At 42.3% G+C, this 26067-nt stretch overlaps 1 protein-coding gene across 1 annotated transcript in view; it reads left to right on the forward strand.

The window, feature by feature from the left end:
• LOC129697066 (lysophospholipid acyltransferase 2-like) overlaps positions 1-26067 on the forward strand; it is a 128634-nt gene that overhangs the window by 98110 nt on the left and 4457 nt on the right. Inside the window, exons 7-12 of the mRNA XM_055635281.1 lie at positions 13391-13574; positions 15507-15699; positions 16307-16410; positions 17471-17535; positions 19746-19878; positions 20588-20739. Of these exons, the coding sequence (XP_055491256.1) occupies positions 13391-13574; positions 15507-15699; positions 16307-16410; positions 17471-17535; positions 19746-19878; positions 20588-20739 (831 nt within the window). The remainder of the gene's footprint in view (positions 1-13390; positions 13575-15506; positions 15700-16306; positions 16411-17470; positions 17536-19745; positions 19879-20587; positions 20740-26067) is intronic.

Below are 26067 nucleotides of genomic sequence, written 5' to 3' on the forward strand. Positions count from 1 at the left end.
TGAGGAGGAGGAGATGGAGCCTCTGCTGCTGCTGTTTGGGGGCCATCATTCACTCCGACCCTCCATCAGGCCACACTTAGTATCTTTCCCACGCATTACAGCCGTCGCCGACACAAAACGTCACGTTCCTTTTCTCCAGAGATGTTGCCTGACCCGCTGAGTTACTCCAGTTTTTTGTGTGTATCTTCGGTATCAACCAGTATCTGCATGCCGAGCCGGGCAAAATGACTCGGTGTTTAGGTTGGGTGGTCAGTGGCAAATGGGCAACCGCTAATTTCGAGCCCTGCACATTGAGGATAACTTTCCAATGTTCTATAGATTCAGGATCAGTGCCTGTGGATTGGAGGGTAGCTAATGTTATCCCACAGTTTAAGAAAGGCAGGAGAGAGAAAACAGGGAATTATAGACCAGTTAGTCTGACATCGGTGGTGGGGAAGATGCTGGAGTCAAATATAAAAGATGAAATAGCAGCACATTTGGATAGCAGTAGCAGAATCTGTCTGAGTCAGCATGGATTTACGGCCCCATAGCAGAAGCGTCCACGTCGCGGGGCTGGAAACTGGAAGTATCCTGAGCTAATTCTGCTACCACCATCATCTATTGCGACAAGTGATGGTTTCCACTGATAGTCGCCGGAAGCTTGCGACCTTTTCAGGACGGACGATGACAGCGAGGTCAACATTTGTAACTTGATGGATACGAAAAGAAGAAGAAGCATGGATTACGAAGGAGAAATCATGCTTGACTAATCTTCTGGAACTTTTTGAGGATGTAACTAGGAAAATGGATAAGGGAGAGCCAGTGGATGTGGTGTACCTGGACTTTCAGAAAGCATTTGATAATGTCCCACAGAGGAGATTAGTGGGCAGAATTAGAGTACATGGTATTGGGGGTAGGGTACTCACATAGATAGAAAATTGGTTGGCAGACAGGAAACAAAGAGTGGGGATTAACGGGCCCTTTTCAGAATGGCAGGCAGTGATTAGTGGGGTACCACAAGGCTCGCTGCTAGGACCGTAGCTATTTACAATACACGTTAATGATTTGGATGAAAGGATTCAAAATAACCAGCAAATTTGCAGATGACACAAAGCTGGATGGCAGTGTGAACTGTGAGGAGGATGCCTTAATAACAAGAGGAGTATAGGAGCAAGAGGTCCTTCTGCAGTTGTACAGGGCCCCAGTGAGACCACACCTGGAGTATTGTATGCAGTTTTGGTCTCCAAATTTGAGGAAGGACATTCTTGCTATTGAGGGAGTGCAGCATAGGTTCACGAGGTTAATTCCCGGGATGGCGGAACTGTCATATGTTGATAGAATGGAGCGGCTGGGCTTGCATACTCTGGAATTTAGGATGAGAGGGTATATTATTGAACCATATAAGATTATCCGGAAGTGGCGGCGCTGGTGAACGGTTGCGGCTTTTTTGTGTTTTTTTCGTTTTGTCTAGCTAAGTTTTTGGTTTTTAGGTTGTGTTTTGGGGTGGGGGGTGTGGGGGGGGGGGGGGGGGGGGTTGAAACAGGGCTTGCTGTCTCTCCCTTCGGGGGAATGCGACTTTTTTGTCGTATCCCCCTTCTCTGCCTCCGTCTGCGCTGAGGCCTAATGGCGGAGCTGGCGACCTCGAGGCTCCGGAGGCAGCCTGTCAGGACTCGCCCTGGGCTCGCTCCCGTGAGGGCGGCCCAGCTCGGGGCTGGAACGGCGCTCCCGTGAGGGGCTGTGACACTCCCGTGAGGGCGGCCTGGCGAGGGGCTGAGACCCTCCCGTGTGGGCGGCCCAGCCCGAGGGAAACGGCGCTCCCATGAGGGCGGCCCAGCCCGAGGGTAACGGCGCTCCCGTGAGGGCGGCCCAGCTCGAGGGTGGAACGGCGCTCCTGTCGGGGCGGCCCAGCTCGAGGGTAAGGGCGCTCCCGTGAGGGCGGCCTGGCACGGGGCTGAGATGCTCACGTGAGGGCGAGCCCGGCTCGGGGCTGGAACGGTGCTCCGGTGGCTGAGACGGCGTTGTGGCGGCGGCGGCCTGAGTCCGGGGTTCGGCCGCGGGCCAGTGGACGACGTCATCAACAGCTGCGTCCGCTGGACTGGAGGGCGGCAGCTTCGACCACCCCGGGCCGCGGTGTTTGAACCGGCCCGTTCACGGAGCTCGGTGAGCCGCGGGACTGATTTACCATCGCCCGGTGGGGTATCGCCTCAGCGCAAAGGGAGAAGAGGAGGGAAGAGACTGCAGCCCTAAAATTATTGCCTCCATCACAGAGAGGAGGTGCTTGGTGGACTCACTGTGGTGGATGTTAATTTGTGTTTACTGTCAGTTCTGTTGTCTATTATTGTATTATTGTATGTATGACTGCAGGCACGAAATTTCGTTCAGACTGAAAGTTCTAAATGACAATAAAGGAAATTCAATTCAATTAAGGGATTGGACATGCTAGAGGCAGGAAACATGTTCCCAATGTTGGGGGAGTCCAGAACCAGGAGCCACAGTTTAAGAATAAGGGGTAAGCCATTTAGAACGGAGATGAGGAAAAAACATTTTCCTCTGGGTTGTGAATCTGTGGAATTCTCTGCCTCATAAGGCAGTGGAGGACAATGCTCTGTGTGCTTTCAAGAGAAAGTTGGATACATCTCTTAAAGATAGCAGAGTCGGCGGATATGGAGAAAAGCCAGGAACGGGGTACTAAGTGTGGATAATCAGGCATGATCACATTGAATGGCGGTGCTGGCTCGAAGGGCTGAATGGCCTATTCCTGCACCTATTGTTTATTGTCTTTTGAAAAAGAGCATTTGTGAGCTTACTAATCGCAAAGGGACTGGCAGGCCAAGGTAGACATCCACAGCTGATCACAGAAGAATTCTCTCTATAATAAAGAAAACCCCCCAAATACCTGTCCGACAGATCAGAAACACTTTTGTGGAGGAGGGAGAGTTCCTTTGACAGTGGGTGGGGAGTCTAGCACGGGCAGGAGCATTGAGAAGGAGGGGGCTGGGTAACATGTCAGCAATTCATTCACACACCGCTGCTGTCAAGTCAACTTTATTTGTCACATACAAGATGTGCAGTGATATATGAAAATGACAACAGAATAGAACAGAATTAGTATTTATATGTTAGAATTTTTTTTTTTTTAAAACACAACAGTAATTTAGTGCAGTAAATTAGTCCCTGGTGAGATTAGAGTTTACAGTCCTGACGGCCTGTGGGAAAAAACTCTGTCTCATCCTCTCTGTTTTCACAGCTCGGCAGCGGAGGCGTTTGCCTGACCATAGCAGCTGGAACAATCCATTGCTGGGGTAGTAGGGGTTCCCCTTAATGTTGCTGGCTCTGGATCTGCACTTCCTGGTGTATAGGTTTTGCAGGGGGGAGAGTGTAGTTCCCATAGTGCGTTTGGCCGAACGCACTACTCTTTGCAGAGCCTTCCTGTCCTGGGCAGAGCAGTTCCCAAACCAGATTGTGATGTTGCCGGACATGAGGCTTTCTACAGCCCCAGAGTAGAAACACTGAAGGATCCTCAGAGAGACTCTGAACTTCCTCAGTTACCTGAGGTGGGAAAGGCGCTGCCTTGCCTTACTCACCAGTGCGGTAGTGTGTGTAGTTCATGTCAGGTCCTCTGTGATGTGGACTCCCAGGTTTTTAAAGCAGCTCACCCTATCCACAGTCGTCGCACTTATCTCCAATGGATGTTGTGCCCTTCTAAAGTCCACAATCATCTCCGGGCGGGGAGCCACCCCATTGTGGCTGGGGAGGGATGTAGCTCTGGTGGCTGCGAGCGGCTGCCGTAATTGGACAGCGAAACCGGCAACGACCTCAGCGTCTTCTGCCAGCCTGCTCACCTCTGGCAGTGCCCTCCGTCTGAACACCTCTCTCCTGTCACTCGCCGGCCTCACTCATGTCAGCCGCTTCCTGCAAATCCTTAATTCCCGACTGCCGCTGCACTGTGTGACACTGCATGGCTTTCACTGCCCGGCCCGTCTCTTTCAATGTGGATCGGACAGTGAGGGGATCAGCTGAAGAGCAAAAATCATAGAGCGGAGCGGGTCAGTGGGGGATTGATAACAAGACAGCGGGTGGTGGAACCTACTCCTGTGTCAGCGCGATCAAGGAACCAATTGAGGTTACTCGCGTTGACACAGGCGCTGAGGTGGCGGCCGGTTCCGCTGTCCGGTCCAGGCGGTCGCTCGCAGCCACCCGAGCTACTTCCCTCCCCGGCCACAATGCAGTGGCTCCGCAATCGGAGCGCCGTGGCAGCGTTGAGTGAGTGAGTTGCTGGCATGATCCCCGACCCCTGCCTTCTCAACGCTCCTGCCCGTGCTGACCCAGGCCAGACTCCCCACACGCTGTGAAAGGAACTCTTCCCCCCCCCAATTGGTGCCTTGAACTAGTATTGTCATACAATAAGATCACAACTATCGGGAATTATCGCGTTTGCTCACTGCATTTCATCAAAACAGCAATAATGCCTTAGTTTTGGTGAAATGCAGTGAGCAAACGCGATAATTCCCGATATTTTCTATCTTTATATCTGCACGGCCAACAACTTCCGCTGTTATTTTCCCTTCAGCTCTCTCTTCTCTTTACCTTCATTTTTCTTAATCTTTGGAACTCTAAAGTAGGATAGCTGTGTCTCACGGTCACCCCGACTTGCACAGTTATTTACAGCGCAAAAACTAACCGTTTTCGCGGTTTTTAACAGGTTTGAAAGTACACGTTTCTAGCATCAATAACATGTACCGGAAGTGACGTATGTACCCCAGTTGGATTTTGCGGCTCCGTGCGTGACGACCTATGGCCCAGTGACCTTTTGTGAAATCACCCTATAGAAATGGCCTTTATTAAAATCTGACAATGCACATTTGTGCACAATGTAACCACATGTGATTTTTTTCAATTACCAATCTCAAATTGTGGAGTACAGAGGCAAATAAATAAATGACGGGTCATTGTCCCAAACATTATGGAGGGCACCACTGTATGATATTGTATCTCAAATAACTACCAGATTTTTGAAGTGATGTCTTATGAATCAGTGATGTATTAAGTAGTGGAGGGAGAAAGACATTGATATAATGTAATCAGTAGTCTATCATTTTAACATCAGGGCAGCTGACCTTGTTTGCTTATGCTTCCCAAAGGTATCTTTTGCAGCTTTTGAATTTTATAATTGGTCAGTCACCTAGGGGATGAAAACCCGCCCCCTAATGCTCACTGCCCAACCACAGTTGCAGGTCAAATCAATGATTTTCTTCAATTATTGCAGAAATGATGGAGTAGAGTCACCTGTGGAGAACTGACAGTGGGAGGCAAGTGTTTAGTGTTCTGTTTCACTCAGTCATGACTATACAAATAAGTTTGCTTCACTGTGAAAATATTTAGCGTTTGCAATTCTTTCTATAACATATTTGTTCCCCCTCATTTCTCCCCCATACTTGCAACCAACTGGTCAGTGAGATTTGTGGTTTTGACTTTTTGTTGCAATTGTATTTTAGTGCTATTTTGCTGTCCCACTTTTTTTTTAAATTTGAAACAAACGTGCATGCTGCTACATATGTAATCCTTGGTGTTGATCAGCTCATAACTAGAATTGAATTGACAAATTGAAATTGGGTGAAAATGACATACCAAAAACCTAAAGGAGAATAGAGAAAACTTAAAAATAAAACTATTGTCAGGCTGCTCACTTCTAAAATCTTTCTCGATTAAATACATTCAAACCAAACAATGTTGAAAGTTGAATGTGTTGCATTTATTTTGTGAAAGGCCATACAAGAATCTAAAGCCAACAATATCAATTCTCAACAGGCTTTTCCCAATAATCCCAGGATCCGTTTCATACATACAATGAGAACAAATTTGGAACAACTATTTAAATGAATGTGGTGGAATTTGATGTAAAGTTGCCTCGAATTATATATTAAAGTTAGTTAGTTAAGATATTTACTTTTCCATTTTGGTTTGGGATTGCATTAATCTTTCAAATAGAGCTGCATTCCTGTTCCTGTTCAATAATTATAGTTCCATTACAAATATTCATCAGAAAATCCAAACCAGCAGTTACTGATTAAAACAAAATAATAATTCTTGCCAATAGATTTCTGAAGTAGCATCTGAAGCCCATACTATTGTTCTCCCAAATCGTTTGTCTTAGGATTGTGAGGAGCATGGTTAATTACACCATGTGTCTTGAATGCTATCATATAGCATGCATTTGCTTACCTTACTTATCTTTGTTGCTAGGGTAATGCATGAACAATTACCAAACTATCCTTGCTCTCATCCAATTTCTCACCCAATGCATTTTAGCTACCTAATCCAACCACTGAATGTTGTGTGTGCTGATTAAACAAGCAATGTTTTGGATCGGGACCCTTATTCCCTTCACATATGCTGCTTGACCTGCTGAGTCACTCGAGCATTTTAAGTTTGTTTTCTTTTTGCAGCATCAGCAGTTTATTGTGTCTCTGCCTAATATGCGATTTATATTACTAAGAGCTTGCTTACGTAATTCAGTCTGGGTAGCTGTTAGCTACTGTAACGTTCTGCAGTCCAATGCTGTAAGTGGACTTTAATAAATATGTGTTGTATTTTAATGTGTGTACAACTCCACTCATTACAATATCCAAAACAGGATGTCCAAGGAAATTCTGTGTTTAAGTATAGAGCCAACTAAATAGAGCCAACACATGTTCTGTCCTCTGGTCATCAGTTCTCTCGCTCAAACTTAGCGCTCCAATCTTGTTGTAGTATTTGACTCTGACATTAACATCACCAAATCTGGTCCTGCTTTAGGCCATCTCCTACAGCAGCATGTTTGGTCTAGACTTGATTGTTCCAGTATACAACGAGATGTGTCCCATGTTTTTCAGTTCAAAAACCTGGTTGCTTGTTTCCTGATTCGTATCAAGCCCCATTCAGCCATCTCCTCTGCTTGTTTAGTTTTAGTTTAGTTTAGAGATACAGCGCAGAAGCAGGCCCTTTGGCCCACCGAGTCCGTGCCGACCAGCGATCACCACCACGTTAACACTATCCTACACACACGAGGGACAATTTACCCATACACCAAGCCAATTAACCTATCTACGTATACGTCTTTGGAGTGTGGGAGGAAACCAAAGATCTCGGAGAAAACCCCCAAGGTCACGGGGAGAACATACAAACTCCGTACAGACAGTACCCGCAGTCGGGATCGAATCCGGCGCTGCAAGCGCTGTGAGGCAGCAACTTCACCTATGTTGAAGTTTATTTAAGCATTACTTTGATTTTGAAATTCTCACCAGTGTTTTCAAACCCCTTAATATCTATGTAATCTGTAGAGGATGAGATGACTGTGCTCTGATTGATCGAATTTATATGCCATTTAATTGAAAGCAAAAATCAAATTGCTGTGGATGCAATGTGATGGTCCATGTTTCGGGTCGAGATCCCGCGTCAGGGCTGAGAGTTTAGAGGAAAGATAGCCGAGGGAGAGGTGAGACAGAGGCTGGTCGATGATGGGCAGAACAAGACAAGGAAGGTACGATGGGAGGTGAGAGAGGGGATGGGATAGGAAAGGTGAATCAAGTTGGAAGAAACCATGGCAGATTGTCATGTGGATGATGGGCAGCTGGAATCGGCTATGGGAGGGCATTGAGTTTAGGTCAGGTAGGGGGCCAAAGGGATGGCAAAGCTGAACAAAAGAAGAGGGAAGCCAGGTAGACTGGTGGGTGTGGGAAAGGAGCATGGAGGGTCAGAGGGAGTGGGCCATCTGGAATTGGAATATGCAGTGTTCACACCATCGGTTGTGGGCTTGCATCTTGCTTGATGAGTGTAATGGATGCAGGGCTGAATTGAGAATTGCTGGTGAAATGAGTTTTGATATCGCTGATATTTTTGTTAGAGTTTGTGCGAATGAGTTTGAAAGATAATTCTAAATTCTGAACCTATATTTGTGATAATTTAATGAATGAGTATTAAAGGTGTTATGTGACACACTCACTTTAAAGGAAATTCATTATTTTTCTTCTCAGCAAATCCCCCCCCCAAAAAACACACCCAAGACCCCTATTATGTCCAATCCTATTCTAATAGGTCTGTGCAAGAAGGAACTACATGTGCTCGTTGACACTGAAGATGGGCTCAAATTGCTGGAGTAACTCAGTGGGCCAGACTACATCTTTAACGAATAGGCACCTGAAACGTCACCTAGTCCTTTTCTCGAATTATGCTACCTGACCTGCTGAGTTACTCCAGCAATTTGTGTCTGTGTTCTGGCTTTAATAGGTCTGTCTGCTTCCTAGAATTTAATCAGAATTACGTTTTGCAGCAGATAATTCATAAATTCAATCTATTCCCAAAACATACTTTGAATGTGGGTGTTTTGTTGTAATTCTACACCTGTTGGGGTAGGAAGAGGTAGGTTGGTGGGTGGTGGGGGGGGGGGGGTGGTTGGGGGGGGGGTTGGTGGGATGCTGGATAAGCCCCAAATGTGTTTTGATGTTTGATCTCTGGAGAGGAATGGGTGACGTTTCGGGTCGAGACCCTTCTTTCACATTTTTAAAAAATGGTCTCGACCTGAAACGTCACCCATTCCTCTCCAGAGATGCTGCCTGTTCTGCAGAGTTACTCCAGCATTTTGTGACAATCTTCTTAAAACTGAGTTGGTGACATGAATATTTGATGAAAAGCAGTAGCAGCTGCCTCTGTTGCACTACGACTGTTTCCTCTTCTGCTGATCTTCCTGCTTGAATTTCACTAGACTGCATATTTGGGCAGCTTGCCTTTCAATTCTCATTTACGAGTAGAGAATCAAATAGCGTCAGCTGTCCAATGATTCAAAATTATAATCATCAGAGCAGACAGGCAGTGCGGAGAGGAAGATGGATGGGAAAGAGAGCAGGGAGTTGAGAGTGGGTTGAAGAGGGAATGGGGAAAGTGAAGATTGTAGTAGGAAGAGTTAGATCCAGAAATCAGATTTTTCTAACAGTCCAAAAAGGAGGAAAAATCAGACCAATGCCCAGTATATTCTTCATGAATAATTCATTAATAAAGGGGAATTGTTATTACAAAGATTGTTCCTCAATTTTGAGAATTTGATGTCAACAAATGTACAAGAGAATGAATGAGTCTGAAGAAGGGTCTCGACCCGAAATGTCACATTCCTTCTCTCCAGAGATGCTGCCTGTCCCACTGAGTTACTCCAACATTTTGTGTTTATCTTCAGTTTAAACCAGCATCTGCAGTTCCTTCATGTGTAAATAGTTCTCTTTATTTGAAGGTTGAATACATTGAGAGAATGAATTTTTGTAGTAACAATTTAGAAAAGTGCACAATGGGAAGTTGCTGGTTTGAAATAAAATTATAAAATAATAGAATGAACTTGCATAAAACAATATGTCATGATGAGCATAAATAATTTGTTAAGGTGATTTGATTATAAAATAAATAGCTGAGTATCAGATTTTGCTGCCTCTAAAATTTGCACTGTGGCCTGAAGAGTTTATGTTCTTCCCGAGTCCTTGTATGCCAAATGACAGTAGAATACTGTGTGTTAGTTTAGTTTAGAGATACAGTGCAGAAACAGGCCCTTCGGCCCACCGAGTTTGCACCGACCAGCGATCCCCGGACATTAACACTACACACACTAAGTACAATTTACAAATTTACCAAGCCAATTAACCTACAAAGACTTTGGAAATACTTTAAATGAAGTTCTGCTGGAGAGGAATACTTAAACCCATTGCAATCTGAATACATTTTCAAATTTTGCACAATTTGTTTGCGCACTGCATTTTCTATTAATGTATAATTTTGTTATCTTTTAGCATTTTTCATGAAAGCAGGAGAAATTGTAGTATGTTTATAAGCCCACATCCACAAGTAAACATTTGACAAAGGTGATAAATGTGAAATGATAAATGTGATTTCCCTTTCATAAAATTTGTTGACTGTCAGAGTAATTGTCCAAAGTTCCATTTTCTCTCGGCCACATTTCTGAAATGTGACTTGAAAAACATGTGTAACCCACAAGGATTATTCTAAAATCGAAGTAAATTTGGGAGCTCGCAATCAATCCACTCACCATCTCTGCAGTCTTTTAAAACACTGGGATGCAGACCTTCAGATTCAAGTGACTTCTCTCTCATATAATTCTTTAACATAAATTACTTTTAAGCTCCTCAGTCTTTTTAATCCTTGAAATTTTTTTTATATGGAATACTTTCTTGTTCTTTTCTAGGTAGACTGATGCAAAATACTGAGATAAAATACACTTTAAAATAGCCATTTTGTTTACTCCCTGACAAAATTTCTCTTGTTTCAGTCCTTTAAACATCCATGCTTGGAGTCATTACTATGCTTTTTGTATACCAATGATTTTGCAAACTTATTTTCTCCAAGTTTTCTCATATAGCTTTAATTTTAGAGATATAGCATGGAAATGGGCCCTTTGGCCACTGCATATGCCAACCATCGATCACTTGCACACTAGTTCTATGTTACCCCACTTCATTATCTGCACTCAAGGGGCAATTTACCAAAGCCATTTAACCTACAAACTTGCTCGTCTTTTGGAATGTGGGAGGAAACTGGAGCACAGTGAGAAAACCCACATGGTCACAGAGAGAACCATATAACCATATAACAATTACAGCACGGAAACAGGCCATCTCGGCCCTACAAGTCCGTGCCGAACAACTTTTTTTCCCCTTAGTCCCACCTGCCTGCACTCATACCATAACCCTCCATTCCCTTCTCATCCATATGCCTATCCAATTTATTTTTAAATTATACCAATGAACCTGCCTCCACCACTTCCACTGGAAGCTCATTCCACACCGCTACCACTCTCTGAGTAAAGAAGTTCCCCCTCATGTTACCCCTAAACTTCTGTCCCTTAATTCTGAAGTCATGTCCTCTTGTTTGAATCTTCCCTATTCTCAAAGGGAAAAGCTTGTCCACATCAACTCTGTCTATCCCTCTCATCATTTTAAAGACCTCTATCAAGTCCCCCCTTAACCTTCTGCGCTCCAGAGAATAAAGACCTAACTTATTCAACCTATCTCTGTAACTTAGTTGTTGAAACCCAGGCAACATTCTAGTAAATCGTCTCTGTACTCTCTCTATTTTGTTGACATCCTTCCTATAATTGGGTGACCAAAATTGTACACCATACTCCAGATTTGGTCTCACCAATGCCTTGTACAATTTTAACATTACATCCCAGAACGTATAGACTCTGCACAGACAACAGCCATAGTCAGGATCATACTCTGGTCTCTGGTGCAGCTCTATTGCTGCGCCACTGTGCTGAGCTTTAAATTTTATTTCCGTTTTCTCCACTCTTGTGTCATCATCTGGCATTTTTCTCCACAATATCTTCTCAATCTTCTGTTATTATTGTTCTCTGCAGCACCATAAACTGTTAATCGAATACTATCCTTATATCCTATCACAGATAGACAGGGTCTGAAGAAGGGTCTCGACCCGTAATGTCACCCATTCTTTCTCTCCAGAGATGCTGCCTGTCTCACTGAGTTACTCCAGCATTTTGTATCTATCTTCGGTTTAAACCAACATCTGCAGTTCCTTCCTATGGAGTCAGAATACTTTTGTTTCATCACAGACCATTTGTCAATGGAGTAAAATGTTGAATTTTCAAATATTTCTCCTTGATGTGTATCATTGCTCAGACACCTTGCTACTTTTTAATATAACTTCCCTTGCACTTTAGCTAGATAGCCTTCATACCAATGTATTTGGTTTTATTTATATGCGGGGCTAAATGTCCCCATAGAACCCAAATGAAATCCCATCCAAGAGCACTCTTTCTCAGAGGAACCTTTTCCATAGGATTGCCAACTAATCCTGTCTCAGTACTGAAGACATTGGTCTGTTGAACCACGCAATGTTCCAAGAAAGTGACTTGAATCAATTCTGTGAACATTTTAAACGAATCTAAACTGCACTTGTGACCAGTCTGCATATTTATTTCCCTTGATTATTGCATTAACTCTGTTACAAGCTACTGTTATTTGTTAATTTATTGCTGTTCAATATAGTAGTATTATCATATGGCATTTAAACAGATCCGTGACCCTAATTATTTCAAACTAGTCGGTCTATCCACATGTTGAATAGATCACTTCAGAAGTCAGAATAAAATTGGCATGGAAATTATCATTGAAAACTGCTAACATTTTATAAATATATATTAGCGAAGACCTTGCATTCTTTACACATTTTGTAATGCAATTCTTAAACCATATAACCATATAACCATTTAACAATTACAGCACGGAAACAGGCCATCTCGACCCTTCTAGTGCGTGCCGAACACGTATTCTCCCCTAGTCCCATATACCTGCGCTCAGACCATAACCCTCCATTCCTTTCCCGTTCATATAACTATCCAATTTATTTTTAAATGATAAAAACGAACCTGCCTCCACCACCTTCACTGGAAGCTCATTCCACACAGCCATCACTCACTGAGTAAAGAAGTTCCCCCTCATGTTACCTCTAAACTTCTGTCCCTTAATTCTCAAGTCATGTCCCCTTGTTTGAATCTTCCCTACTCTCAGTGGGAAAAGCTTATCCACGTCAACTCTGTCTATCCCTCTCATCATTTTAAAGACCTCTATCAAGTCCTCCCTTAACCTTCTGCGCTCCAAAGAATAATGCCCTAACTTGTTCAACCTTTCTCTGTAACTTAGTTGCTGAAACCCAGGCAACATTCTCGTAAATCTCTTCTGTACTCTCTCTATTTTGTTTACATCCTTCCTATAATTAGGCGACCAAAATTGTACACCATACTCCAGAATTGGCCTCACCAATGCCATGTACAATTTTAACATTACATCCCAACTTCTATACTCAATGCTCTGATTTATAAAGGCCAGCACACCAAAAGCTTTCTTTACCACCCTATCTACATGAGATTCCACTTTCAGGGAACTGTGCCGTTATTCCCAGATCCCTCTGTTCACCTGCATTCTTCAATTCCCTACCATTTACCATGTACGTCCTATTTTGATTTGTCCTGCCAAGATGTAGCACCTCACACATATCAGCATTAAACTCCATCTGCCATCATTCAGCCCACTCTTCCAACCGGCATAAATCTCTCTGTAGACTTTGAAAATCTACTTCATTATCCACAACCCCACCTATCTTAGTATCATCTGCATACTTACTATTCCAATTTACCACACCATCATCCAGATCATTGATGTACATGACAAACAATTGTTTTGCTTCTGACTTTTACTAAGAAAGGCTCTTTCCACATTTTTATTTTGGGAATATTTTTTGCTAATCCATAGCTACGGAAAAATATGAAGCCACCCTTTTCCAAAGTTGTTGAAAGAATTACAAATGTTAACAGGTGTGTGCCTGCCTCAATTAATCTGTTTTGTGATTTGAATTTCAGGACCATGCCAAGTCTGTTGGAATATTTAAGCTACAACTGTAATTTCATGGGGATCTTAGCGGGGCCCTTGTACACATACAAAGACTACATTGCATTCATTGAAGGCAAAACATTGCACGTGAAACGTTCTGTAGTGAATGGAAAAATAGATGACCGATGTGAACATGCTGAACCTTCACCTGTGGTGAGATTTTAAAATTACAATCTTGCTGGAGTTGAGCTATTTTGAAATGCACTTGACACTTCAAGTTGACATTTAATTTTGTTTATTATATATTTCAAGAAATAAATTGGTGCAAAATAATAATTCATTAGCCTGTTTTTGTACTTTAGGATTTTTGTTAATACACCACTTTATTATGCTGCTATGAATGTTAACCCTCTGATTAAAGAAAGTTTGAGACACATTTTGTCACTAAGAAGTGGGTCTGATTTAGATTGACCCACAGATGAAGTAATTTGGAATTTAAATTGGCAGAAATGTTAATTTTGAGCTAATTGAAGAGCCTGTCATCATTTCAAACATCTAAGAACAGGTTTTTGGTTGGTCAATAGATGAGAGTAATTTGTGCTTGAATTTAAAAGCATGGGAAATACTACCATTATGAAGTTCAACTTCATAAAGATCACCTTGATGAAGTTCAACTAATTCAGACTAATTTGTTTTTAGTTGTTCTTTGATCAGGGAATTGGCCAAAATGGCTGAACTTTTAGTAACTGCTACATAGTGTAGAATTTATTGTCTTGAGATTGGCTGGATGTGATGTATCTTGGTTGACTTTGAACTTCTGTTGTGTATTACAATCGACAAGCAGACCATAGGGTCCCAACGTCTAAGAAAACGACTGGAATGATTTCAGAAGGGCACGGAAAACCTGTTTAGGTTTGTCACATGTGCCGAGGTACTGTGAAAGCTTTGTTTTGCATGTTATCCAATCAAATCAGATAATACTATACGTAAATACCATCGTCAAACTCTAGTACAAGTCCAGTAGGTAGAGCAAAGGGGAAGATGCAGAGCACAGAACATAGTTCTCAGCACTGTAATGTACCAGTTCCACAGGAGAAGTCCAATGGCCACAAAGAGGTAGAGGTGAATCGGACAGTACTCCAGTACACCAATAGCTTTTGGTGAGCAGCTTATTTTGAACAGATGACAGCATGATGGAAAAGATCATAGTTAACAGACAAACTCAGGTTTACCAGTTCAACTTTTGATGTGAGGAATGTTCTAGAAACAACTATCACTGAACTGATGGTCATTTTAACAGATGTGAATTGATTGGAGAATGTCATCATGGTTCAGTCATGGAGCTATACAGAACGGAAATGGCTCCTTCCGCCCAACTCGTCCACGCTGACAGGTTGCCACGATGAGCTAGTCCCACTTGCCTGCCCCGAACACGTGTCCCTCGAAACCTTTCCTTTCCATGTACTGTCTATCTGTCTTTGAAATGTCGTAATTATACCCTGCCTCTGCTACTTTATCTGGCCGCCCGTTTCGTATACCACCACTGTCTGTGTGGAAAAGGTTGATCTTTTGGTCCCTCTTTCCCCTCTCACCAACATGCCCTGTAACTTTAGACTCCCCTACACTAGGATAAAGACTATGGCTGTTGAACTTATCTATGCCCCTCAGCCTCCTATGCTGCTCCAAAAAAAGTCGAGGCCTATCCAGCTACTTCTTTATAACTCAAACACTGGTCCCAGAAAATCCTCCTTTTTGACACCCGATCCAGTTCATTGACATTCTTCCTGCAGCAGGGCAAGCAGTAACTGTACACACTATTCTAAAAGTGGTCATAGCAATGTCTTGTATAGCTGTAACATGATTTTGTTTGGTTTAAAGATCCAGCATTGAAACAGGCTCTTCGGCCCACTTAGTCTGCACCAACCAGTGATCCCCGCACACTAACACTGTCCAACGTCCAACGAGCAGACACGTGAGGGACCCATCTATGATGGAAGTGGGGCGGGGGGGGAGCTAGATATACTATTGCAAGAAATGTCATAAACATGAGTGATTGGACTTGACATTTTTTTCTGAAATCCTGAGATGTTTGTTGTTTAATTTTGTAAAATGTTAATGATGAACTTCCTTCTGTTTTCTTTCCAGCCAGCTGTACTGTGTAAGCTCCTTGTTTGTGGGATTTCTTTGACTTTTCACCTGACGATCACAAAGATGTTCCCAGTGGCATACAATATTGATGAAACTTTTGTGAATACAGCAAACTTTGCTAGTCGAGTATTCTACCTCTATTTTTCATTAATGGCTGCCCGGCCAAAGTACTATTTTGCATGGAGTCTTGGTGAGTATTTAAATAGTTTTTGACTAACACAGAGCATTATGTTCTGAGAGTATTTTAAAGATATGGGACTGCGTCTTTTAAAATAATTCCGCTCGTGGAATGGCTTAGAATTGCATGTTAATGGATGTTTACAGTTCACAAAATGATGACCTCAACTGGTTCAAAACAGGAACTGAATTCACTTTATGTTTTTCATCACCTGGGTTTATGTATAATCAGCACATTTAAAATCAACATCAGTTGCGATGAGTGAATAAGGAAGTTGTGAAGTGTGATTGAAATGTGCATTTCAAACTAAATTAAAGGGGCACCCTAATCTAAGATTTGTAAGTTTGCAATTCCTGCTCCAGTACTTATCTTTATTTTAAAACTAAATCTAACTAATCATTATGTCTCCAGGACTTGACGACTTGTATGACATGATACAGCTGTGAGTTTAGCACAAAATGTAGTTGCCTTGAATTAATTTTATTACTGCATGTACACACCTATGCACGTGCCATTTCTCTTGCACCTCTTACCCTATTTTGTTTCTGTTCGGCACCGTGTTCCACGCTTCATCTGTGAACCAATATTGAAATAATGACTATAATTTTATTTTGAATAGCTGACGCAATTAACAATGCTGCAGGATTTGGCTTCAATGGTTATGATGTGAACGGCAGTGAACGTTGGGATTTGATTTCAAATTTAAATATCGTGAACATTGAGGTGAGAATGGTTTTAAATTTTCATGACAATTACACTCCTATATAACTAGCCCCAATGCTGTTCCTTTTATTATGTCAAAGAAATTCAGCGCCTGTAAAATAGTTACTGAATCCTCTTTTGGGTTCTTACATTTCTATCAGGAACCTCAAACATGGGATGGATAAGATCTTAATCTGGAAAGTGTACATGAATAGCATAAAAGGATAATGCAGATCCATGTGCCTTTAATTTGCTTTGTCTATGACAGAAAGTTTTATCTTTCACGATTTGAGGGGCAGCATGCTTGTCTTTCGTTGTTAAATTTAATCTAGATTTTGTATTGATAAGCGAACTAGAAGAGAACTAATCTTAAGTAAATATACTCACTGCCCCCCTCCCCTACACGCCACTGCAATTCTTTACAGTCTTCATCTATCTAAACTATTACTAAAGCTCTCATCTTGACCATTTCCGGTCTTCGGTGTTTTTAAATTTGCGCAAAAACGATCCCCCATAGCGCTACGATTTTTCGCCACCTTACTCACCATTCTCCTCTGCTCCAAGTCAAATAGGATTTGTTCTGATCGGTGAAATAGTACAAAAGTTATGAAGGTTTAGACGCTCCCCCTCCCCCGCACCTGCCCTCCCCTGCACCCGCCCTCCGCCGCACCCGCCATTTCTCACAACCCCCCCTCCCCACAACCCCTCCTTCCCACTTCCCCCCCCCCCCCCCCCCCCACACCCCCCCCCCCTGACCCCCCCCCCACACCCCCCAAGTTTCCCCCTGCCCCCCATTCCCCACAACCCCTCCACTTCACAACCCCCATTTCCACATGCCCCCCCACCCGCTCCCCCCCACACCCCCTCCCCTCCCCCCCCACACCCCCCCCCCTCCCCCACACCCCCTCCCCCTCCCGTGTGGTGGAATATTGCGTTGGGGAATGGGTTGCATTGGGGGGACCAGGCCCCCTGTGTGACTGGGACCCAACGGGTCCCACATAGTCGAGTTATACTTTATTAACCTACTCAAGTCAAAGTCATTTCCATAATATAATTTCAACTTCAATTCTTTCTTTTTCAGTCAGCAACAAGTTTTAAAATGTTCATCGATAACTGGAACATCCAAACAGCTCTCTGGTTTAAAAGGTAAAGATCTGACTTGGCATTTTCTTAAAAGTTTTGCGGATAATGGCCCTGTCTCATGGTGCGAGTCCACCCACGAGTGATCCCGAGTTTAAATTAAATCAAACTCGTGGTAATCACGTAGAATTACCGTAGCGGGAACGTTGGAACTCGTAACGCTAACAGCAGGTACTCGGGAAACTTGGTAACTCATGAAAATCTTTCAACATGATGAAAGATTTCCATGAGTCAAATTTACTCTTGAAGTAAAAATTTTAAACTTTTAAATTCGTAAGAACTTGAGTTTGCCGTAGTGACTCGTTAGTCTACCGTGGGCACTCTTTAACTCAGCGGGACAGGCAGCATCCCTGGAAAGAAGAAATGGGTAACGGGATGACGTTTCCAAAATTCTGCTGCGTCTTTGTGTTACTCCAGCACTGTGTGTTCACTTTTTGTCAACCAGCATCTGCCCTTTCTTGTGTATGACATTATTTGTATCCGTGGCAGTTGATTGTCGGTCCCTCCAGTTTCCCTGGTGGTCAGGACGAGGGGGGATGCTGCCTAGTGACAATCTCATTTATCCAACGAGTTACGCTCTCTTTAAAGAGAAATGGACTAGGCGACAGCAGTCTAAAGAAGGGTCTCGACACGAAATCTCGCCCATTCCTTTTCTCCAGAGATGCTGCCTGTCTCGCTGAGCTACCCAAGCTTTTTGAGCCTACCTTCGGTTTAAACCAGCATATGCAGTTCCTTCCTGCACCTCTTAAATCTATGCCATTATTCAGTACTCCAATTTTTGTTTTATTTTACTAATTCTGGATAATATCGCCCAGTTCAATGGTCGTATGCCTCTACCCCACCCCTGGTGCTTTAAGTGCATTTGTTTTTTCTTTTACCTCCAGGAGGAAAAAAATCAAATCCAGGAGTTCATCTGGAGCAGTTCTCCGATATAACAGCGAATGAAGAGAAATTGGCGGGTTATTTAGAAATTAATCCTTAAAGAGAGCGTAACTCGTTGGATAAATGAGATCGTCACTAGGCAGCATCTCCCCCCGACCCCCTGGGAAACTGAAGGGAGCGACAATCAACTGCTATGGATACAAATAATGTTATACACAAAAAGGGCAGATGCTGGTTGACAAAAACTGAATACACAGTGCTGCAGTAACACAAAGACGCAGCAGAATTTTGGAAACGTCATCCCATCACCCATTCATTCTCTCCAGAGATGCTGCCTGTCCCGCTGAGTTAAAGAGTGCCCACAGTAGACTCATGAGTCACTACGGTAAACTCTCGGGCTACTACGTTCTTCTAACGAGTTTAAAAGTTTAACATTTTTACTTCAAGAGTAAATTTGACTCGTGGAAATCTTTCATTATGTTGAAAGATTTTCACGAGTTAACAAGTTTCCCGAGTGCCTACCATTAGCGTTACGAGTTTAATTTGTTTTAAACTCGGGATCACTCGTGGGTGGACTCACACCGTAAGACAGGGGTTTAAGTAAGATAAGAATTGTTGCAGAGTCTATTTTGGTTCTGTGTTTTATTTTTTAATGTATTGGAAGAATATAGGTTATGTTATATCCTGATAGTGGAATTGTAGGATGCTAATTAATGATCGGGTTCATCTTGTATACATTTTGCAGAAAATAATGGCTTGTAAATCCCAGTTTGAACCAAGTCACAAACTTTCATCACCATCCAAAATCATTAATTGATTCATAAAGTAGAATTTTGCAAGTATTTGGCATGTATGATAGTCCAGTACAACTTTTGAAGTTGGTGAACAAGATCATAATATCAGTCAAAGTGCTTTGAATGCTTAATAGGCTGTCATGCACTGATGGCTACCCAACTATTTCAGAGAATCTCCAGCTATCTGCAGAGACATTTCAGAACTTCGATTGCAGCACCAAATTGTCAGTCCTATTTAGAGATGGAGGAAATAGCACACAAGAAATCTCTAGGACATAGGGAGTCATGTGGCTGCAAAGGATTGGTGCAACCCTAAGACCAGCATGGGAGGTGTAATCAAGGATAAATGAAGTGACACTACGGGCCTATAGTTTGATGTAAACCTCATCTCAGTAATATGAAAAATATTAGTTGATACATGTGGAACCAAACTTAGCAAGTGATTGATGCTTTGGGGTGCTGGTCTAATGGAGAAGCCTTGTTAAAGAAGTCGATTACAAACGCGCATTTTGAATTTTTAACTCTACCTTTCTGTTTCAGGGTTTGCTATGATCGCTGCCGTTACTATCCAACAATAGCAACTTTTATTATCTCTGCAATGTGGCATGGAGTGTACCCAGGCTATTATATGACGTTTCTTACAGCAATACCAATAACATTAGCAGCTCGTGCAGTAAGTGATAATTTAGATTTCTTCATTATCGCAACATTTGTAAGAGCAGCATGTCACATTCTTATATTTTCTCTCTCTTGCCTTTACAAAGTTTATTTCAAGAGTTTAAACTGTTTTTGTGAAAAACACTACTTTAATGGTAGGAAAGCCTGCAATTACATTTCCTTATTTACAGGTAAAATGCATATTGATATATTGTCAAATTTAGTTGACATGATCAAAAAATTGGCATAATCTTTATAATCTATGCAGTTAGCTGATAAATCCTAACTGGCTATGATTGTTGTGACCATATGATACGATAGAACTTTATTTATCCCAGGGGGGAAATTGGTCTGTGAACAGTCATAAAACATAACAAGATACATGAAACACAAAATTAAGGTGACGAGTGGAAAGCCCAGAGAGAGAGTCAGTGTACCCCATGACAGAAGGGCGAGGAGTTGTACAGTTTGATAGCCACAAAATCTATTCATAATCGGTACACACAAAACTGTTGTATATGGAACTTCAGACATTTTATGCCTCTTTGTATGTTGTAACTGAAGTTTAAAACAATTAAAAATAACTTCTGCAAATTCTTTGCTCTGATAAAAGCAACATTATTGTAGTCGTGGCAGAAACCAAGATTATATGTTTAACAGACTGTAGCATTTTGTCCAGGCAGTGGTTATCTGAGGTGTTACATCAACTACCTTTTTTTCCCTAGATTAGAAACAACACTCGAATCTATTTTATCAAGACAAAGAGTGTCAAATTATTTTATGACTTTATCACTTGGATTGCAACCATGATCGCAATCAGCTACACAGTCGTGCCATTTGTTTTGCTCTCAGTGGAGCCATCCCTAAAATTTTACAGGTAAGCTGAAAACATCTGGAATCTACTGGTAGTATTTACTAAAATAGTACATTTTCTGTTTCCTAACAGAAGGGGATAAGGGACAGTTAAACATTTTGAAATTAGGCAGAGTTTTGGTAGATAGTTGGAACAGTAACCACAGAATGCAGATTTAAAGTAATTGCAAAGGAACCTCTTTCTGTACAAGAACAAAATCTTCCTTCAAGATCAAGATCAAGATTCAATTTAATTGTCATTATGGCACTTTCTGTGCCATATTCTAAAATGCACTCACTGGAACAATGATGGAAACATTAGAAATGTTAATTAAGAAATAATAAAATATTGTTAGGCTCTAGAGAAAGAGAAACACATTGTGGCTAATTATTCAGCTCTTTCATAGAGCTGCTTGAATTACCTTCCTTTAGAAGCATAGAAACATAGAAATTACATAGAAATTAGGTGCAGGAGTAGGCCATTCGGCCCTTCGAGCCTGCACCGCCATTCAATATGATCATGGCTGATCATCCAACTCAGTATCCCGTACCTGCCTTCTCCCCATACCCCCTGATCCCCTTAGCCACAAGGGCCACATCTAACTCCCTCTTAAATATAGCCAATGAACTGGCCTCAACTACCCTCTGTGGCAGAGAGTTCCAGAGATTCACCACTCTCTGTGTGAAAAAAGTTCTTCTCATCTCGATTACATAAATGATTCTCTGATACAAGCATATGGAACTGAAAACGTTTTGGTTATGTGCCTTAAGAATAATATGGCCATCCACTCTGATATGTTTCCATTAATATTGGTCTACATTAGTTCTTGCGCATTGCAATATACTTTGGATTTGAACAGTCCTTTAGTTGGTTCAAATCCATATCTTTCCGTTGGTCTGATGTTTGGATTTTGTGAGACTGCACAAAAGCTTTCTGATATGTGAAACAAAAGAAATCCATGCTGCCATCATACAATGTCTAGTTTAGATTAATGTAGAGATACAGCATGGAAATGGGCCCTTTGGACACCGAGTCCGTGCCAACCAGCAATCACATGCACTTAACAAAATAGTTCCCAGTAGATTCCCTCTGAGCAAAAATAACCAGTAATTATGGACTAAAAAGTGTTCCTAAATTAAAACATCCAATTAATACAAACCAATGGTGTTGTACTGCTAATAGTAATCCCAGCAGGCCAGGTAGCAGCTCTGGAGAGAAGGAATGGGTGACGTTATGTGTCGAGATCCTTCTGTACTGCTATATTGTGAAATGATGCAGATTTAGAAGACCCGTGGTATTCAATTGAAAAGCGAGTATGTCAAATCTGTAATCAAGTAAGCATATGAATATTTTGAGACATTTGAGCACGATAAACTGGGAATCAGAATTTCTGTTACAATGCCCTCTTTATTTTGTTTCAAAGGTATGTGTAAACAACATGAAAATCTGTGCAAATGTTAACCACAAATTGGACTTTTGAGTTATTTTAATGTAGATACCGAGCATAGTCAGCAAGCAGCACTTTCAAATATAATTTCTAGTGCATTTAGTAGAAAATGAAAATTTTGCAAGGAGTCTAAAGGCTGAGTAGGTTCTTCTTTGACAGAAAATAATCAGAATATTATTCTGAATGTTCCTAAATCAGTTTTGGTCAATATAAAATCTGTTTCCTCAGAACTCCTGGGTTGACACTGATTATTTTTTCAACCCTATTTGTCAAATTCTTCCACATCATCATTTGTACACGCATCAATTAAAGTTTTTAAAGCAATTTTAAAGTCTCAGGCATGGGAGGTTGTGCCAGTGAAGAGATCTGTTTCAACTGCTGAATGTATCCTCAGCAGAAACTCTACCCTACTTGTGTAACTAATCTAGTCAGTTCATGTTCATAAATGATAGGAGCAGAATTAGGCCATTCAGCCCATCATGTCTACTTGGCCATTCAATCATGGCTGATCTATCTTTCCCTCTTAACCCCTTTCCTGTCTTCTCCCCATAACCCGTGACACCTGTACGTCAAGAATCTATCTATCTCTACCTTAAAAATATCCATTGACCTGGCCTCCACAGCCTTCTGTGGCAAAGAATTCCACAATTTGCCACGCTCTGACCAAATAAATTCTTCCTCATCATCTTCCTAAAGGAACGTCCTTTTATTCTGAGGCTATGACCAAGTACTGCCAATGCTGCTATAGATTTGTTTGATACAAGGCCTATTCTTCTCTGAAAGATTAATTTTAGCACAAAATATTTGAACAGGGCTCAATATACATAGTAAGTGACCGTAAATTCAAATTACTCCAGTTTTAGTGAGGTAGTTCATTTTTAGAACAAAGAACATACTGGATTAATTATTTGTCCCACAATAGGTTCATGGGAAAGAACAAGGAAAAAATGGGGACTTAGTAAACAAAAAGCACCAGTTGCTGGAGAACTTCCAACCCCTTTGGGATGGATGTCTGCCCTGGCAGATTCAGACAATCCTACTCCCAAACCCAACTGGACGTGATTAAGAAAATACTTCTCATCGAATGATGTTAAACATTATCTTTCTTTGGTCTCTTAAAATAATTCTGAAAGCAGTAGCCTCACTCCTTAATTTTAATCAAGCTTTAGTTTGAGTATAGCTATTTGTTCAAAACTCGCCTACAAACCAGATTACATTAATCATAATAATGCTTCGTTTATTATTTATATAATAACAGGACATTTAGAAGCCTTTTGTAATTATTGAAGGAGAGAATAAGGGTAGAAACTTACTGAGAATGGAAGCAATTTGATTCCAGATGTTTACATTGAACTCACTTAGAAAACACACATTTGACAACCTTTGTCATGTCCCCACCTCTCTTTTCCAGCTTTTCCTCTCCCACTGCTATCCATTTGAAGAAGGGTCCCCAACTGAAGTGTAGTCTGTCCATTCCCTCCCCAGATTCTATTTGATCTGCTGAGTTTCTCAAGCACTTTGTGTTTTGCTCAAGATTTCAACCTCTGCAGTTGTGAGTCCAGAAATGTTAAGGGGTCCACAGGAATACAATACCATAGTCACTGGCAATGTAATCATTCTTTTAGTGTCTCTGAGATCAGACAGTGAAGTACTTTTGAAGTACAGGGATTGTTGTAACAGAGGAAATAACAGCAGTCAATTTGTGCAGGCCAAGTTTGTTTTAAAAAAAAACATTGATACGTAATCTATTTGTGTGAAGTGGATTGTGAAAGAAAACTTGGTGAGGATACCAGGGTAAAGTCCCCCACTTACAGTCAAATAATGCCAATCTGCATTAGCAGTGCAGGACCCCTCTCCTAAACAAGACTGTTGGCCTGGACTTTTCTGCTTGTCAAGTCAAGTCAAGTTTATTTGTCACATACGCATATGAGATATGCAGTGAAATGAAAAGTGGCAATGCTTGCGGATTGTGCAAAAAACTACAAAACAGAATGGAACAGAATCAGAATTACATAATTGTGGGAGAAAATAGAAGAAGAAAAAAAAGAAACAGCCCCCCCATCCCCCGAGGCACAGCTCACACCTCCCACCCTCGCCTCCAGCGACTGTGTGTCCGGTGGCCACTCTGTCCACACCGCATGGAGTTTTAACCCCGGCCAGTAGCGGACCGGGTGAGTGGGGGCGTCGGTGCCGCGAGGATGAATCTCGGGCTAAGGCGCCGATGCCTGACCCCCGGGTCACTGTCCCTCACCTCCCCCAGACCCCCAGGTCACCGACCCTCACCTCCCCTGGACCCCAGCTGGACACAGAGCTGCTGGAGGTGGGGGAGAGAGGGAAATTAATGGGGTGGCACGGTGGCGCAGCGGTAGAGTTGCTGCCTTGCAGCACCACAGACCCAGATTGGATCCTGATTACGGGTGCTGTCTGCACAGAATTTGTACATTCTCCTTATGACCACATGGTTTTCTGTGGAAATTCTGGTTTCTCCCACATCTGAAAGAAGTGCAAGTTTGTAGGTTAATTGGCTTCTGTAAATTGTCCCTGGCGTGTAGGATACAACTGGTGTATGATAGATTGCGGTCGGTGTCGACTTGGTGGGCCGAAGGGCCTGTTTCCATATATATGTTTTACATATATATCTTAATTTCATTAAACCATATACAGTTGACTATGTGGCATTATTTTCATCTTGTTTCTATAGTCAAAGGGTAAGGTTAATTGATTTATTTGTGCAGAAAAGTGATGGACGTCTGACTCCTCTTGCCTTGCTTCTATGTATTTGTTTCTCTATATATGCATAACAGTATGAATGATAATCTGACTTCCATACATGAATATACTAAGGTCATTCATGTGCTGCACCTGTTAATCAGAGCCTGGCTCTACTATGGAATGTAATTAGGAATGTAATTCAGCCTAACTTTATTCACACCTAATCCAATTTGAAGCATAAATGTTGCATCAAGTGTAAGTTAAAAAAATGCACCAGATTCCACAATTTCAAACTGAAAAATGCAAAAGCTTCCTACCGTGGGAAGGGGAACACCCCCCCCCCCCCCCTTCCCACCCCCCCCCCCCCCCTTCCCACCCCCCCATCAGAATCAGTCTGGTGAACCATCTCTGCACTCCCTCTATGTCAAGAATGTCTTTCCTCAGATTAGGAGACCAAAACCGTACGCAATACTCCAGGTGTGGTCTCACCAAGCCCCTGTACAACTGCAGTAGAACCTCCCTGCTCTTATACTCAAATCCTTTTGCTATGAATGCTAACATACCATTCGCTTTCTTCACTGCCTGCTGCACCTGCATGCCTACTTTCACTGACTGGTGTACCATGACACCCAGGTCTCTTTGCATCTCCCCTTTTCCTAATCGGCCACCATTCAGATAATAGTCTACTTTACTGTTTTTGCCACCAAAGTGGATAACCTCACATTTATCCACATTGTACTGCATCTGCCATGCATTTGCCCGCTCACCAAACTTATCCAAGTCACCTTGCAGCCTCCTAGCAGCCTCCTCACAGCTAACACTGCCCCCCAGCTTCGTGTCATCCGCAAACTTGGAGATGTTGCATTCAATTCCCTCATGCAGATCATGAATATATATTGTAAATAGCTGGGGTCCCAGCACTGAGCCTTGCGGTACCCCACTAGTCACTGCCTGCCATTCTGAAAAGGACCCGTTTACTCCTACTCTTTGCTTCCTGTCTGCCAGCCAGTTCTCTATCCACATCAATACTGAACCCCCAAGATCGTGTGCGTTAAGTTTGCATACTAATCCCTTATGTGGGACCTTGTCGAAAGCCTTCTGGAAGTCCAGATATAACACATCCACTGGTTCTCCCTTATCCACTCTACTAGTTACATCCTCGAAAAATTCTATAAGATTCGTCAGACATGATT

Source organism: Leucoraja erinacea, chromosome 5 (genome assembly GCF_028641065.1).
Source record: "Leucoraja erinacea ecotype New England chromosome 5, Leri_hhj_1, whole genome shotgun sequence".
In the NCBI taxonomy this organism is placed as follows: domain Eukaryota; kingdom Metazoa; phylum Chordata; class Chondrichthyes; order Rajiformes; family Rajidae; genus Leucoraja; species Leucoraja erinaceus.